Genomic DNA, 15,295 nt, shown 5'->3' on the forward strand with positions numbered 1-15,295 from the left:
GTATTCCATCATGATTCATCTATAAATAGAGAGTTGATCTCCTCAGTTGAAATAGACTAAAAATCACTCAAAATACTTTCTGTGCTCTATCTTCCTTCATGTCAGAGAGATATGTGTTGTTCTTTGTAGAACAGGTTATTGGAGTACACCTTAACCTGTTGTCTGTCGTTGAATCATGTGAGGAAAAACGCCACTGTAGACTTTTGCACTGAGAAGGGGCGAAATCTTTTCTTAAGGATAATGATTACACGTCTCGGCAGTTCGTAAACTTTGTGGCTTGTTCTGACCACAAGTAATTTTATTCAACAACACCCTAACCTTAGCCATGGTCCCACCGGCGGATGGCAGCCTCAGCAAACTACCTTCATCCCAAGTTCCTTCCTCCGACTATATTCGATAATCGTTGTTCCTTCCTCCGACGATGTTCAAACGGTTATCGAGGAAACTTTCTCTTTTTGTTGCGCACCAGGGCCCTGAGTACGAGCGGAGGGTTACGGCTATAAACGCTGGCAATGTCGTGTACAACTTCTTGAAACCTACGGAACCCTACCATGCTTACTACCAGCACAAAGTTTCGGAGTCCGAGACCCAGCTACAACGTCGATTATACTGATCGGGTTCTGGTGTCGATATGGAACACTAGTAAAAATACGAGTATCCCAGACGGAATATCCCAGACGGAAAATTTTCCGTCTGGGATAAACTATACTAGACGGAAAAAATCCGTCAAGAAATTTCCGTCTACAATATAATATTCTAGACGGAAAATTCCGTCTAGAATAGTATTGCAGACGGAAATAATATTTTAAATTTATTTTTGAATTTTTGCAATCTCCTAGACGGAATTTTCCGTCTAGAATGTATCCTAGACGGAAATTTCCGTCTAGGATATTTGGTACATTTTATTGAGAAAAATCCCCAGATCTGGCCTCTAATTCAATTTCATCCCCTAAATCCCTAAATCCCCTAAATCCCCAGATCTGGCCTCTAATTCACCTCCCTCCCGTCCTCGCCGTCGCCTCCCTCCCGAAGTCGTCGTTGACCGAATCGCAGGAACCAGAACTCCAAGATTTCGTCGTCGCCTCCTCTCTCGTCCGCGAGCATCGTCGTCGCCTCCTTCCTCCGGATCTAAAGGTCGTTGGTTCAAATCCCACTGCGATTTACACTGTTTTCCTCGTTCAATTGATTTGTGCTCATCGTTCGGAGTCCCAGTCTCATAGCAAACCTTGGCTTGTTAATTCTTATAGTTTTCATAATAGTAAACCTTGGCTTGTTAATTCTTACACTGCATACTCCCAGTCTCATAGCAACATAGATAAGAATGAGATGGTGCATTTAGTTTCTTGTTCCTCTTATTCACTGAAATGGAGAGTAGATAAATTCGATTTTCATAAGCGTATGAGACTTTCTTTGTATCCCACTTAAATGATTTAATTGCATTTGACGTCCATAGAGAAAACATGTATCATATATATGTATAAACCTACATTGACAAATTCTTTGTATCCCACTTACTTCGATGCTTGCCCCCATATGAAGTGGAATGTGTTATGTGTCTATCAGCTATGATATATTAAACACAACTTTCAAAAAATAGGGTGATATATAACATATTATAATTTTTAATAATGTGTTATATATCCAATTTAGATGATGAAAAAAATAATGTTATCCCTAAACTTCCGTCCAATAATTACACCCAATTCTTTAGACTTATAATATAAGATAGACGACTCTTATTTGGGTAGGAGACAAAATTTTCTCCCAGAAATGATTGCTTATTTTATATTATACGAAGAAAGAATTGGTATTGAAATTCATAATTATTGGATATGTCCTTCTCGGACGGGTTAGGAATATAGTTGTGCATACATCCAACTTTGTATACTTTGTATGATTTCATTTCTTAAAAATTTTGGCAGCCCATACCTGTTGTTCTCCGTGTACAATAAGCGTATGTTGTTTTGCGTTTTGATATGTTGTCAGTGCGCATAATAACATCCGCACAGTGTACAGGGAGAACAGCGGGTAGGTGCTGCCGAAATTTTTAAGAAATGAAATCATACAAAGTATATGAAGTTGGATGTAAGCACTATTATATTCTTAATGGATAGAAGCCTTCCTATGACAGCCGTTAGAGTGTGCTAATTAGTCTCCATACCTTAATAAGTTTAAACCATACCTTAATGTTGATACTTAAATGCACCAACGTTTGTTTTGAATAGTTTAAAATTTTATGGGTATACTATCTATTCTCAAATAGAGTTTCTAAATATATATTACCTACAGATGAGGAAAATTCCTGACAAGTCATGGATAGATATCCCTAGGAGTGAACGGTTTCGTGATCAACGTTATAGGGATGGATGTGAAGCCTTCATGAAGTATGCCGAAATGAACCCAAAAAATTTAAGTAGCGGTGCAATGTACTGCCCCTGTTGTAGGTGTAAGAATATGAAGCTGAAAAATAAAGATGAGATACGAAGTCACTTAGCAAACTCATAATGCCGATCAATTTGAAGGCGAAGTTAGCTTACGGCACCTTTCACTCAACATATAAAAAGGAAGACAAGATTAAAGAAAACATGGTTTTGGTGGTAATTATTTTTCAATAAATCATTAAATAATAACTATTACGTTGTTGTACATTTCATTAATTAATAGTTTAAACTGTTGTACTTTGAAATCAGGCTTCTTAAAAAAAATTGCATTTCCACCCACGCTTTTTACAGGGCCACATTCATTATCTGACAAATCAATATATATCTATTTTTCTTATGTGATTTAGGATAATATTGTTGCCGCGTCGAAGGATGCAGCACTACGTGCTACCCAAGAAGCTGATGATGACCCTCATGTCTTGTCTAGAGAGGAAAATAATGCTATTGCAATGAATGTGATGGGGTATAATAACCGGGGCAAATTTCCATTGATGGGGGTTGGAGCTCAGCGGGGTACCTCCAGATTATCCTCCACGGCATCCTCGACAGCCTCGACTGCGACAACATCATCAGACAGAACCCTTGCATCTTCTACAATTATGCGCGTCAACCGTTATCTGCGCGGTAAGATCGACCGTACATTACTCATGCAGGTGACGACGGCTATGTGTTCAGATTTGCCTCCATCCCCTACTAGCGACGATGTTTTTACACACATCGTTTTATGCTTGTCCGGGAAGATTTCAGCTGAATTATTTGAAGAAGTTTTGGACCAATTAGATTTAGACGTTGGCGCACAGGTAAATTACAGACAAATCATTATTTTGTTGAATTTCATTCTCTAAATATAAATCTATTTATTTTCAGGCTGGACTTGCTGGAGGAAGCAGTAGTGGCGTGCAGAGGAGGGAACTTGACGATGATGAGCACTCTTGATTTTATGAGGTAAGTTAGTTAATTGTATGTGTGTATGTGTGTATGTGTCTTGTGTGAATATGATATTTTATGCGCTTAAATGTTGATACTTGACTGTATGTATGGGGTGTTAAAAGAACAGGATTCAGCTTTGGATTTACATGCTCTGTGGATTTATAATATGAGATGTAATTTATCACTGACGGTGTTTTGGAAGTCACGCTCATTATATTCAGGTTTGGGGGGTGTTTTGGAAATGGGATTAGGTGATTTATTTCACCACTGAGGGGGTCTTTACATGAATAATGCTGAACCCATGTTCCGTAATACTGAAAAAATATGCATCTTATTATCCTATGCTCTTATGCATAGGTCTGTTCCGTTTTGAAGACACTGACCAGTAAAACCAATTTTATCTTGGAAAGCTCTTCATTAATGAAATAAATTAAGGATGAAGGAGAGGGAAAGTACATCAATGGAAATTAATAGCTTGATATGATGTCAATTATTATTATTATATATATATGAGAATTTAGAAAGTCTAAAACCATGTCAGTCATTTATTTTTGAGTTGATGTTATATATTCTGCCGCAAATAACCAAATGTCTAAAATCAGGTCATTGAGTTTGGGAGTATTCATTTGCATCAAGTGCTCAGGTGTTCACGGAAGTCTTGGAGTTCATATATCAAAGGTATTGACTGAACAGTAAGCTGTTTGGGCTTCAATTACTAATTTTATTAATCATATATGATATAATGTTGATTATCTGGCCCAACAGAGATTTGCTTGTTGATGAATGTACTCTGATATATCTTAAGCGAGATATTAACTTAAAATTAGAATTTTTATAGCCATATATAATCTACTGAGATGCAGTGCAATACTATGAGCATGTACGACAATGTTGCGTTATTTGCTTAATTCACTCATTCTAGTCTTTTTCCATGATTAATTAATTAAGATGGTTCATAGTGGAAACAATTTGACATCCTTCTGATTGAAGTGTTCAGGGTGGCAGAGGATGAAATATAGATAAACATGGAAGACATTGTCTCCAGTTCAATTAAGGTGCATGAACGTTATGCATGTGTCTATGTATATTTTCGTATTCACCAATTAAAGAATCATAAATGATCAAGATGCATGAAACCATCAAATGCTCAGTCAATTATCTAATAGATCAAGAATTCAAGATGCATGACACCAAAATGTTTTGCTGCTGAACACAAAAAGAAAAAAAATGGAAAGGGTTTACAGAAAGTCAACCAAATTTAGAGAGTCAAAATCAAAACTTTATAGATAAACTCGTCAATGGTGATTAACATTGGAAACTACAAGATGTCTAGGAGAGGCTAGAAATTTTACTTCAAACCTTAGATTTATCCTTTCTGTAAGTGGTTTAATTTAGAAACTTTTCTAGGCAAGATTAGTAGACATGAATGTTTTCTGTATATGGACAAAACTTTTGCAAATTAAAATGGACTACTGTTCAATTATTGTTGTGATAAACATGCTGGTATACTGTAACGTATTTATCCTACTAGTTTTTTCTCAAAAAGTATTAGTATTAGGCACCATTGTGAAAGTTGTTTGCCATCGCAAACGCGAAAAATGCCTGGCTACCGTAAGCTATGCTTTCTAACTATTTTCTAGCACTACTAATGTTTAAACTTACCTTTTTTCTTAATACCAATCAAAATGAATAATTGCATTTAGTTACTTGTACGTACCAATCAAAATGTGATACAGGGATTTAAATTTTGGAGACAAGAACTGAAAACATGCTAGTACTAGCAGATGTAATATGTGGCCCCAATTTGTCTTACCTGTTTGTTTTTCTTTAACCAATTCATAATCCTTTTATCCATTCATCTATTCCTTACACAAATTACACGAGTGACATGATGTAGATATTTCCAAAATCTTAGTAAATTTCAAAAACATCACTGACTAGTTTCAAAAAAGCATCCCTTAAACTGGTGATTCCAAAATCTTAGTAAATTTCAAAATTATTAACAAGATGTAGCTTTCTGTTTATCTTGCAGGTGCATGTGTTTCTTTGAGCTTCTCTGGAGAAAATGGACTTGGATATCGGTTTGTAAACCGTCATTGTATTACTTTGTTGACATTGTGAGTTGATTCAGTTGTGCGGCAAATTTATAAGTGTATGTGTGGCAAATATATAAGCTGACATTGTGTTACTTTGTTGTGTGAAAAAACAAAGTTTATATGTGGTTACTTTGTTGGTGTATGATTTATTTATGAAAAAACATATGTTACTTTGTTGTGTGATTTATTTAACTTGTTTTGTGGATAATTATCATGTTGGTGTGGTTGGTTAATTTGTAAGCTGGATTTACAGGGTTGTTTGAGTGGATTTACAGATTTGTAAGCTGGATTTATAGATCTGTAAGCTGGAAAACTGCACACAATATCCCAGACGGAATTTTTACATCCCAGACGCAATTTTTACATCCCAGACGGAAATTTCCGTCTGGGTTGTAAAGTCGTCATGTATAGGATTCCGTCTGGGATAAAAAACCCAGACGGAAATTCCCGTCTGGGATAATTATCCCAGACGGAATAAATTTCCGTCTGGCATAAAAATCCCAGACGGAAAGTTCCGTCTGGGATCATAATTATCCCGGACGGATTATTTCCGTCTGGCATAACTATTCCAGACGGAAATTTCCGTCTGGGATAATAATTATCCCAGACGGAAATTTCCGTCTGGAATAGTTATGCCAGACGGAAATAATCCGTCTGTAATGTATTGGAGACGGGTTTTTTTTCCGTCTACTAAAATCCGTCTAGAATACATTACAGACGGAATTTCCGTCTAGAATAATGTATTCTAGACGGAAACAAATTAGACTCGTATTCCAGACGGAATTCCGTCTGGAATATGATTTCTAGACGGAATTCTAATTATTCCAGACGGAATTTTCCGTCTGGAATATGTCGTTTTGTACCAGTGGAAGTTCGTTCACCTACGTCTCTACAGCCGTCTGATGAGGGTTGTAAGACTCACCCGACTACTCGATTTCAAAGCTCAGTTGCCAGCATATGCCGCTGTATTACCAGGTCTTAGAACATATGAGGAGTCAACCAAACCTATTGGAGTTTGGTTCGCCCGCCCTTAGAGTGACGGGTTAAGAGATATCAGTGTTTTTGCCATTTTTTTGCTATTTTTAATAATAATGTAGGAGTCATTTTCTTGTTAGAAAACAAATTCAGTTTAATATTAGAAGATTGGTTTTCTTATTCTTAGAGTAGTATTTCTGATAATTTTGTAATATTATTAAAATCCCTTCATAATAGTCTCATTGGGTTCAGAATATCCTACACATGTCTCAGAGAGTCATATTAAGAAATAGACCAAAACTATAATTTAACTATCATAAGGTTCTATGGTAATCTCAGGTCTAAGGATCATTTACACATACTATCGCCTGGGGAAAAACTTATTGACATTTACATAGATCCATTATGCCTTCCTCGAGCAAGTCAGTTCAGTGAACTCATTCTATAATGAGCACTTACACTTTTATATTAATGACTCTTCACAAGTAACTGTGAGATCAGTTACCCTCTATCATAGAGTATATAACAAGTGTACTAGCCTTACCGGTTCACTGATCTCATACTCAGTAACCCTACAACTAGGAACATTTTTAAGCTAAGATTTTTAGGGCTTTAGGTCTCACTGGCATAATCTCATTATGACCCTAAAACCATTGCATTAACTTATGGGTCTCATCATGCTTAATATTGTATGCAGCATATGATAAATACGAAAGGCCTTAATTTTACTTCATGCATAGAAAATAACACTGATTACATCAAATGCGATTGGATTTAGAGCACTAATCCTAATAATCTCCCACTTGCACTAAAGCCAATTGCCACAGTATCTTATACCCATGCTTTCTCGGTGGCGTTCAAACTGCTGCTGTGCTGCTGTGATAATGGCTTAGTGGATGGATCCGCAATGTTGTTCTTGGTGTCGACTCGGTCAACGCTGATATCACCTCTTCCAACGATTTCTCGAACTAGGTGATATCTCCTTAGGATGTGCTTGGACTTGTGGCGGGATCTTGGTTCCTTAGCTTGTACAACAACCCCAGTATTGTCACAAAATAGGGGTACCGGATTAGCAATTTTATTCTTATTATTATAAATTATTAATTATAGTCTACTGAATTACTAAGGTTTTGTGAAATTGAGGAGATGCAAAATTAATAATATGTTTGGCATGAGTAATGAAAGGTTAATTAGAAACAATGGCATAAAAGTTAATTATCAAAATTGAGAGGATAAAAAGGCAATAAAAAATTTAACATAATAATCCTCTTTTTACAAATTTTATTTTTATGTATTGTTTGTACTCATAAGATCTTTAGATTTCTTATATTAAGCCCATAATAACTTCTAATTCTATGTAGCAAAAATGGAGATGCGAGGTATCTGCCCTCGTACCGCTCGCAAGCTATGTGAGCGCTCTACCATTTGAACTACATCCTCAACTAATAACTATTGAAATAATAATCATTTTAAATAGTTTATAATTAAATAATAATAATGATTTTTCATACAATTCTTTACGCACAATTCCATTGTACAATTTCATTTATAAAGACAAAATTTTAACGGTTTAACTTATGAATTATATCCATGTAAAAGATGCTTCACTATTATTCGGTCAAGAAACAAAAAATTCAAAACATAAAACAAAAATAGCTACGGACTATATTAGGTTATTAAAATAAAAGACGACTACATCTGTTTACAAAGTGAATCTTAGTTTACAGCTATAGGATGGATTGGGGGGGCCTTGTTACATACATCCATGAGATTAAATAGAACGTCGATGTTTTCATTACAATTTTTATTGTTTGTACCCATAATACTGCAGCCAATTTCCTCAAACACGTACAAGTATGAATATGCACCCGCATAAACTTTTTATTTTATTTTATACCCAGCCCAAAATTTCTTTTTCGATAAACCTACCGCCTCAAATCGAACCTGAAAGCCATATCGAAACCTGAGCCTCCCAACCGTCCGAGACACGTGCGGTGGGTATGCGACCGAGACACGCGCGGTGGCTATGCGCTGGTATATACTTCAAATTTCAAAACCAACCAAACAAGAAAACATGAGACTAAAGAAAGTGATCTAAAACGAAACCCCTTTTACCACTAACTTGTTAACATAATACTTGTACATGAAAAACACCACCCACAGCATACACCTTCATTAAAACCCTAAAAACTTTCAGAAAACCAAAACTTCCAACCCTCTCTCAAAAACCCCAGCTCACAGCTGCACTTCCCTATCAAAGATCCAACTAAAACCAACCTTAGGCCTCAGCTTTGCCCTCCCCTGTGCCCTCTCCTCCAACCTCCGAATCCTCGGCACCAACGTACAAACGTACTCCTGAGCCCTCCTCCCTTCGGCCGACAACCCCGACAACCCCCCGACCTTCCACCGATCAACTAAAAACTCGAGAATATCTGCGTAATCTTTCGCAGTGTAAACCCCTATTCTCTGTGCGACAGAAGAAAAGTGATCGAAGAGGTTATCGTCACGACCATCGTACATGAGGTGAGCAGGCATCGAGATTTTCTTCCTCATCATGTCAGCAAAGGCGAGGACGGTGTCGTCCGGGTCGATCTCAAAGAGCTTTTCGACGATTTTGGTGTAAGCTGTCTCGTGCCTCTTCTCGTCGGAGGCGATGATGCCGCATATCTGGGCGAGCTTTAGGTCTCCCTTGTCCTTGGCATGGCGGGCTGTGTTGCCGTGGGATATGAAGGTTGCTCGTTCTTGGAAGGAGGTGTAGATGAAGCCCAGGTACGGGTTGTTCTCAGTCCTAGGGTCCTGGAGAAGCACAGAAATTTTGGTCAAGAAAAGGGGAGTAATCAACAAAACAACAATTTTACTCAAATATGTGAAGATGAAAAACATTTGAAACTAAGTATGAAAAAATGCATCTCGTAGACCCCCTTGTAGTATCGCTGTTTTGAACTTACTAACCTCGTAATCTCATTGTTGAAGATAGATACCCTGAGTTATTTTTATCTTTTTTTAGTCATTTGCCCTCAGATAGATTCACAAACTTCATCCAGGGACAATATATGCCAACATTTCACCCAGGGTAAAAGAGTCAAGAAAAATCTAAACATAGTGGGTCTATCCACAAGAATGAAACTGTAGGGTGGTAAGATCAAAATAAGATATTATGGGGGTCTATGCACAATCAACCCCAAATAATAACATTGACAAAAAATCCAAAGTTACAGAATTACATGAATAGAATACAAATTTCCTGAATAAGTTGCAAATAGTTCATAGGCAATTTATCAATCTTACTAGTTTTAATGATTCAATATAACTTATTGTTGGAGAATAATCCCAAGAATCATGTGGCAAAGGGAAGCTTTAGAATAATTTGACCATTCTCATTCAGAATGTTGTGACAGCAATTGGAACAATATTAACAATCATGCTCTGAAAATTTCAAGATTCAGAAGTCAGAACTCTGTGGTTCTACCGTAAAATAAATACATCTGTACTGAAATGGAGGAATAATTGTATCTCATGTGTTCAGATTAGCCAGTCTAATCATAACATTTAATAATTTTTATCACGCGTTTTTAACCGTGCATGTGTGATTATGATTTTTTTTAAAAATAAATAAATCTTAGGATTCTACTTGGTGGAATTGGCTAGTTCAACCCCAACTCTTAGCAGACTTTTCAACAAGTGCAACCCTTATGGCCTCAACTTGAACTCTGTTCTCTTTGTTGCAAATTTTCGTTAAAATTAAAATAAGAAATATCGGAACTTAAAGTTAAAATTTTTTTAAGTAATGAAAAAAAAATGAGAGGTCATGGTTGTCAGAACTGGTACATATACTCAAAAGTTCAGAATTGTGTTCAAAAAACTAAAACCTTCTAACCTAGTATACCACTTTGTATAAGTGGAAAAATGGAAGTTAAAGCTCAAAAAAGAGAGAAGAAATTGAAAGGTTCCCCCCAGTAGAAGACCAACATCCTCAGCAAATGACAATATGAAATCAAAGTAAATACTGCAGGAGAAAGTCAAAAGTTGGAAGAATTCAGCAAATATTTTTTATTTTGTAATAAATAGGCATTTTGTATCAATGATATAAGGATGAGAAAAATACAATATCAATACCATATGATGGTCAATAGTCAACACTAAGGAAAAACTTCAGCAAACACATAACTAGTGTAGCTTTAATAAGTAGTGAACTTTCCAGGAATAACGCATGATTTATAAAATCATGCGTTTATCACTCTGCTAAACTAATATTGATGAACAATTTGCATCTTTTAACTTGGAGAATGCCATGAAAATAACAAATTGATGAAATCAGACAGTTTAAGTGAACGTAAAACTTACCATGCCTGAACCAATCAAATATTGAATAGTTTTCTCAATCTGCCGCATGTCCACTCTCCCAGAAAGGTAAAGATACCTATTAAGAAGATCCCCGTGTCGGTTCTCTTCAGCAGTCCAAGCCCTTGTCCAAATAGCCCACGAAGTAAGGCTCGCACCGGTCTCATCCCGAACTCCATCAAGGGTGTTGAGCATTGTTTGGTAAGTCGGGAGAGCCTCTTCTGTGATCATATCTCCAACAAGGCAAACAAAGTATTCATCCGGTAGTTCCTTTGCCCGTTCCCGCAGTTCCTTTATCTGGACCTCGTATCCTTCGGATGAAGTGTCGGGTAGGAAATCTTGCGGCTGCCAGCACTTTTCAACGGGCTTCAAATGGGTCAGGATGTTGGTCTCAGCCCAATTCTCCAAGCTCTTAAAGATTTCTATCTTTTGAGATGGCATAGAATGCGCGACTTGCACATGCACCTCTCTTGGAGGACTGAACGGCTTCTTCGGGGTCTCAACCCTAGTTTCATTTAGAGAGGTTAGATCTCAAAGAACGATATAACTACAACAATGAATATCATATTCAAGACATAATATCTGGCTCGGAGATGGAACAGGTAATGAATTATAGGCAAAATATGGGGTCTGAACTCGACAATGCAAACAGCACCATTAACATAAGTGTAATTGTTCATATTCAACATCTAACGATAACTAAATCAAATGCTTTTGAAACTCCTTGACTGTGAATTAGGTAGACAAGAAATGCGAAATAACAAGCTCAACAGGCTTCATAATGTAAGCCGAACAAACCCAGAATGGACACTCCCAGTCATAAAAATTCCTCAACATGCTTTATGAAAAGAAATTATAACACAACAAAAAACGGTGAAAAATACATGAAGAATATGTTAGTATAATGAAAATACCTAAAAATTTATTGAAACTTACAAAGAGCTATGGAAAATAACATCAAATTGTTCTTAGAAAACCTCCATTGTAGTACCATTAAATGCACAAATATTTTTACTAACATTTTACATGCATTAGGTGATGATTAGCATGGGGTTCGGAAAGATTTGTTTCAACCTCAAAATGAATATTGCAGTTAGAAAATATCAATTAGACAATATGTTTATCGCCTAGGTTGTTTCTATAATATCCACAAAGTATAATCAAAATAAATAAATAAATAAATGTAGCTTCCTTCCCATTTCTTCTAATTCCCAATTCCCTATGGGAAACTGGTTTCAAGTACAACCTCTTCAACTAGTTAATAGTTTTACAAGTTGCTCCTGATAAGACCGATGCCAGACTCATGTGAATCCAATCCCACTCCCATTTCAAATCGCCCTAAGAACCTTCGCATTAATGGGTACAAGCTAAGTGATCCTATAACCAAGTCTAACATATAGTTATCTAAAAATATTAAATAGCCTCGCCCACTTTTAATATTTAGCTCAAGGGTACCGCAAAACACACATCAACAACCATGAAAAGGGGAAACATTTCCTTAACAACAAGAAAGGGGAAAAGCAAAAATAAAAAGAAGGGGAAAGGGCGGAAGGAGGGGGGAGATTTAAGAAAATATAAGTAATTTCACCATACTGCTCAACCCTGATCTGATATCTGCCTTCGGCTTCAGAAACAATGGAAGACAATACCAACTAACATAAAGCAGTGATTTGTTTTCTCCTTTTCAATTTTTAATTCTTTATCCTCTAGCGTATTGGCTATAAATCACTAAACTACTGCTTCCTCTATAAAATTTTCTTGAAATGCTGGAACCCATTAGCAGATACTGTCATTAAGATTGGGTTCTAACTCCTAATCCATAGTAATCTTTTGTACCTCAGTCTATAATGCCGAGATGGATTGGCGTTTTACACTAAATATTGTGATGCTCCGGTTACAACTTCCCATATGCACCCATTGTGATTAACTAGACATAGGTAAGTCATTCTTACATCTCTTGACGCGCCACATTTAAGTTACCAGACAACCAATTCTCCTAGCATCTCTATAATTCCCACCTGTCTTTAACCCAGAAATGAGTTTGCATAAAAATCTTGCAATGCTCTAGGTTCAACACAGCGATATGTAGGTTAATTTTATGTTTGACTGCACCATATTCTAGTTACTTGGTAACTGATTCTCCTCAGCATAAATGCACATGCATGTAAGAACATAAAGAATGGGATATGACAAAAATCAATTCCACCCACATAAACCCTTTACCCGTTTTAGATAAAATAACATCTATATTCACTTTGAGAACTTTGCTCTCTAGAAGTAAATACTAACTAGGGATATGACCAAGTTCTTGAACAAGGCAACCCTAGCAATACTTGGGCATTACATAATCCTGAGGTTGGTAGGAAATTAAGTTCCTCAAACAATCACCTTGATTTCCTTCATGTATAGAACAGTGCATTCCAAAATTAGATTACCTAATTTAAATTAGCGGTCCACAAGCTTTATATAGTTAGCAACAGCAAATAAACAACAACCCAACAAACTTGAGGAAAATAAATACCAGCATAATAAAAAACATATATCAGAAGGCAACATAGCCTCCAGTGTAGTCATCAGTACAAATCAGATACAAACAAACATAAAGATACGAGTACAACAATATTCAAGATGATTATTCTAATATGAAATATCCCAGATCTACATATAAAAATATCCCGAATGCGAATCCACACTCATCAAAGTGAATGAACTCCACATGCAAGAACAAGAAAATATAACATGGTAACGTTTAAGATTAAAATGAGAAACGATAATAGATATCAAGTAAATTATTCAACTAAAAAAAATAGAAATATAATTCCTTATTCTCAAATCATAAACGTTGCCCTTTGCCCACTTTAGATAACATGAAGAGAGAATTAATTGGAAAAAGAAAATCCCTCCATCTCAAATTTCTCATTGTCGGAAACTAACCAAACCCATTAAGATTTCATGCAAGGGGATTCCCATCACCAACAATCAAAAGTAGAAAAATCCCAAACGTCAAAATCCCAAATTGATGCTCAAAACAAAAAACCCTCAACCCATAAAAATCTCAAGACACCAATACAAACGAACCCACTTCGGTTTTCCACTCAAACACAAAAACCCATGTAGATTTCACGAAATGAAACAACAAAATCATTAAAACCCAGGAGAAAGAAGCTCACTTAGCGGTCGAAGACGAGGCTCCGATGGTGGAAGCCATTGAGATCGTCGGAGATCTGAGACCGTAGCCATTACCATTCCTCCTGCTGCTTTTAGACTGAGAGAAGCAAATGAAGGGCTCAACTCCGAAAGCCAATCTCGATGCCATTGCTCTTTAGAATCTTTTTCTTGATTCTGAGTGTTGAGAGTGAACGGCGAGAAGATTTAATAGGATCCAGAATTTCATTTGGACCCATTTCTTATCATGAATTTACTAATCTACGCTCGGCTTTTCGTTGGTTATTTTTAACAGAGGAACCCTTGTGCATTTTAGATTTGCAGAGATAGCATTCCTGTAATGTAGGTGCATGTGGGCCCCAGTGTCTTCGTCTACGAAATCCAGGTGCTGAAACAGATGGCACCCACTGTTTATGAAAATCGTGGGCTTTAAAACTTCTCCATTAGAGCCAAAGCATTGTCTTACCTCCTAAGCAATTAAATAGTTTTCACTTATAGTTAATTGTTTTATTAGTAAACTTTAATATAAGTTCTTTTTAATTTCATTTATTCTCTTTATTACGACAAAGAATAATAAATTTAAAGAGATTTTGTCACGTACTTACAATGCAGGGGAGGATCTACATACAGTCCAGGGGGGCCACGCCCCCCCCCTCAAAATTTGGGGGAAAAAATTAGGATGCTCTATTTCTCAAGCCCCCTCAAAAAAAAAAAAAAATTTGTGGTGCTCTATTCCTAATTTGGGGGAAAAAATTAGTTTTTGAATATTAATTATTTGAGGGTTTTTATGTATATATTAATAGTAAATATATTACCATGAGTAGCAACAAGATTAATAAATGGGGTTTCATTGAAATTGGAAATTTATGGAGAGGTATTTAGCGAATGGGCAGAATGAGCTCGTGGTCATCAAGACATCACCATTGGGCATCATTATCGATTAGACTTTCTTTATGTCGCGATTGATTCACAAATGCAAGAAATTAATGTGTGTTTTAGTGAAAGATGCAACAGAATTGCTCATGCTTAGTTCTGCCTTAAATCCTCAAAATGCATCTGAGGCATTGAGAATACAAGATATATGCAAATTTGTTGGCAAGTTTTATGCACAATATTTTACAAGTGAAGAAAAAGAGAGTTTGAAGATGCAATTGAAACATTATGAGCATAATGTAGTCAAAGGGTCAGATCAAAACTCTTTCAACCATTTCTGAGTTGGGTCAATGGTTGGTAAAGACTAATAAATCTGCTACATACGACATCATTTCTAGAGTGATCGTACTTGTGCTTACTCTTCCAGTTTCTACCGCTACTGCAGAACGATCATTCTCAGCTATGAATATCGTC

The 15,295-nt window shown here is 36.4% G+C and overlaps 1 protein-coding gene and 1 long non-coding RNA gene across 2 annotated transcripts; one reads left to right on the top strand and one right to left on the bottom strand.

The window, feature by feature from the left end:
- On the top strand, window positions 911–5,659 carry LOC109826333. The gene is made up of 5 exons (XR_002243278.1): window positions 911–1,134; window positions 2,789–3,241; window positions 3,309–3,386; window positions 3,974–4,049; window positions 5,404–5,659. It is a non-coding gene; the product is annotated as an uncharacterized LOC109826333 (long non-coding RNA).
- On the bottom strand, window positions 8,533–14,152 carry LOC109826287 (stearoyl-[acyl-carrier-protein] 9-desaturase, chloroplastic-like). The gene is made up of 3 exons (XM_020393300.1): window positions 13,954–14,152; window positions 10,787–11,288; window positions 8,533–9,238 (listed from the first exon to the last, which is right to left on the bottom strand). The coding sequence occupies exons 1-3, from the start codon at window positions 14,097–14,099 to the stop codon at window positions 8,678–8,680; spliced, it is 1,209 nt and encodes a 402-aa protein (XP_020248889.1). The 5' UTR covers window positions 14,100–14,152; the 3' UTR covers window positions 8,533–8,677.

This window comes from Asparagus officinalis, chromosome 10 (genome assembly GCF_001876935.1).
Source record: "Asparagus officinalis chromosome 10, Aspof.V1, whole genome shotgun sequence".
In the NCBI taxonomy this organism is placed as follows: Eukaryota; Viridiplantae; Streptophyta; class Magnoliopsida; order Asparagales; family Asparagaceae; genus Asparagus; species Asparagus officinalis.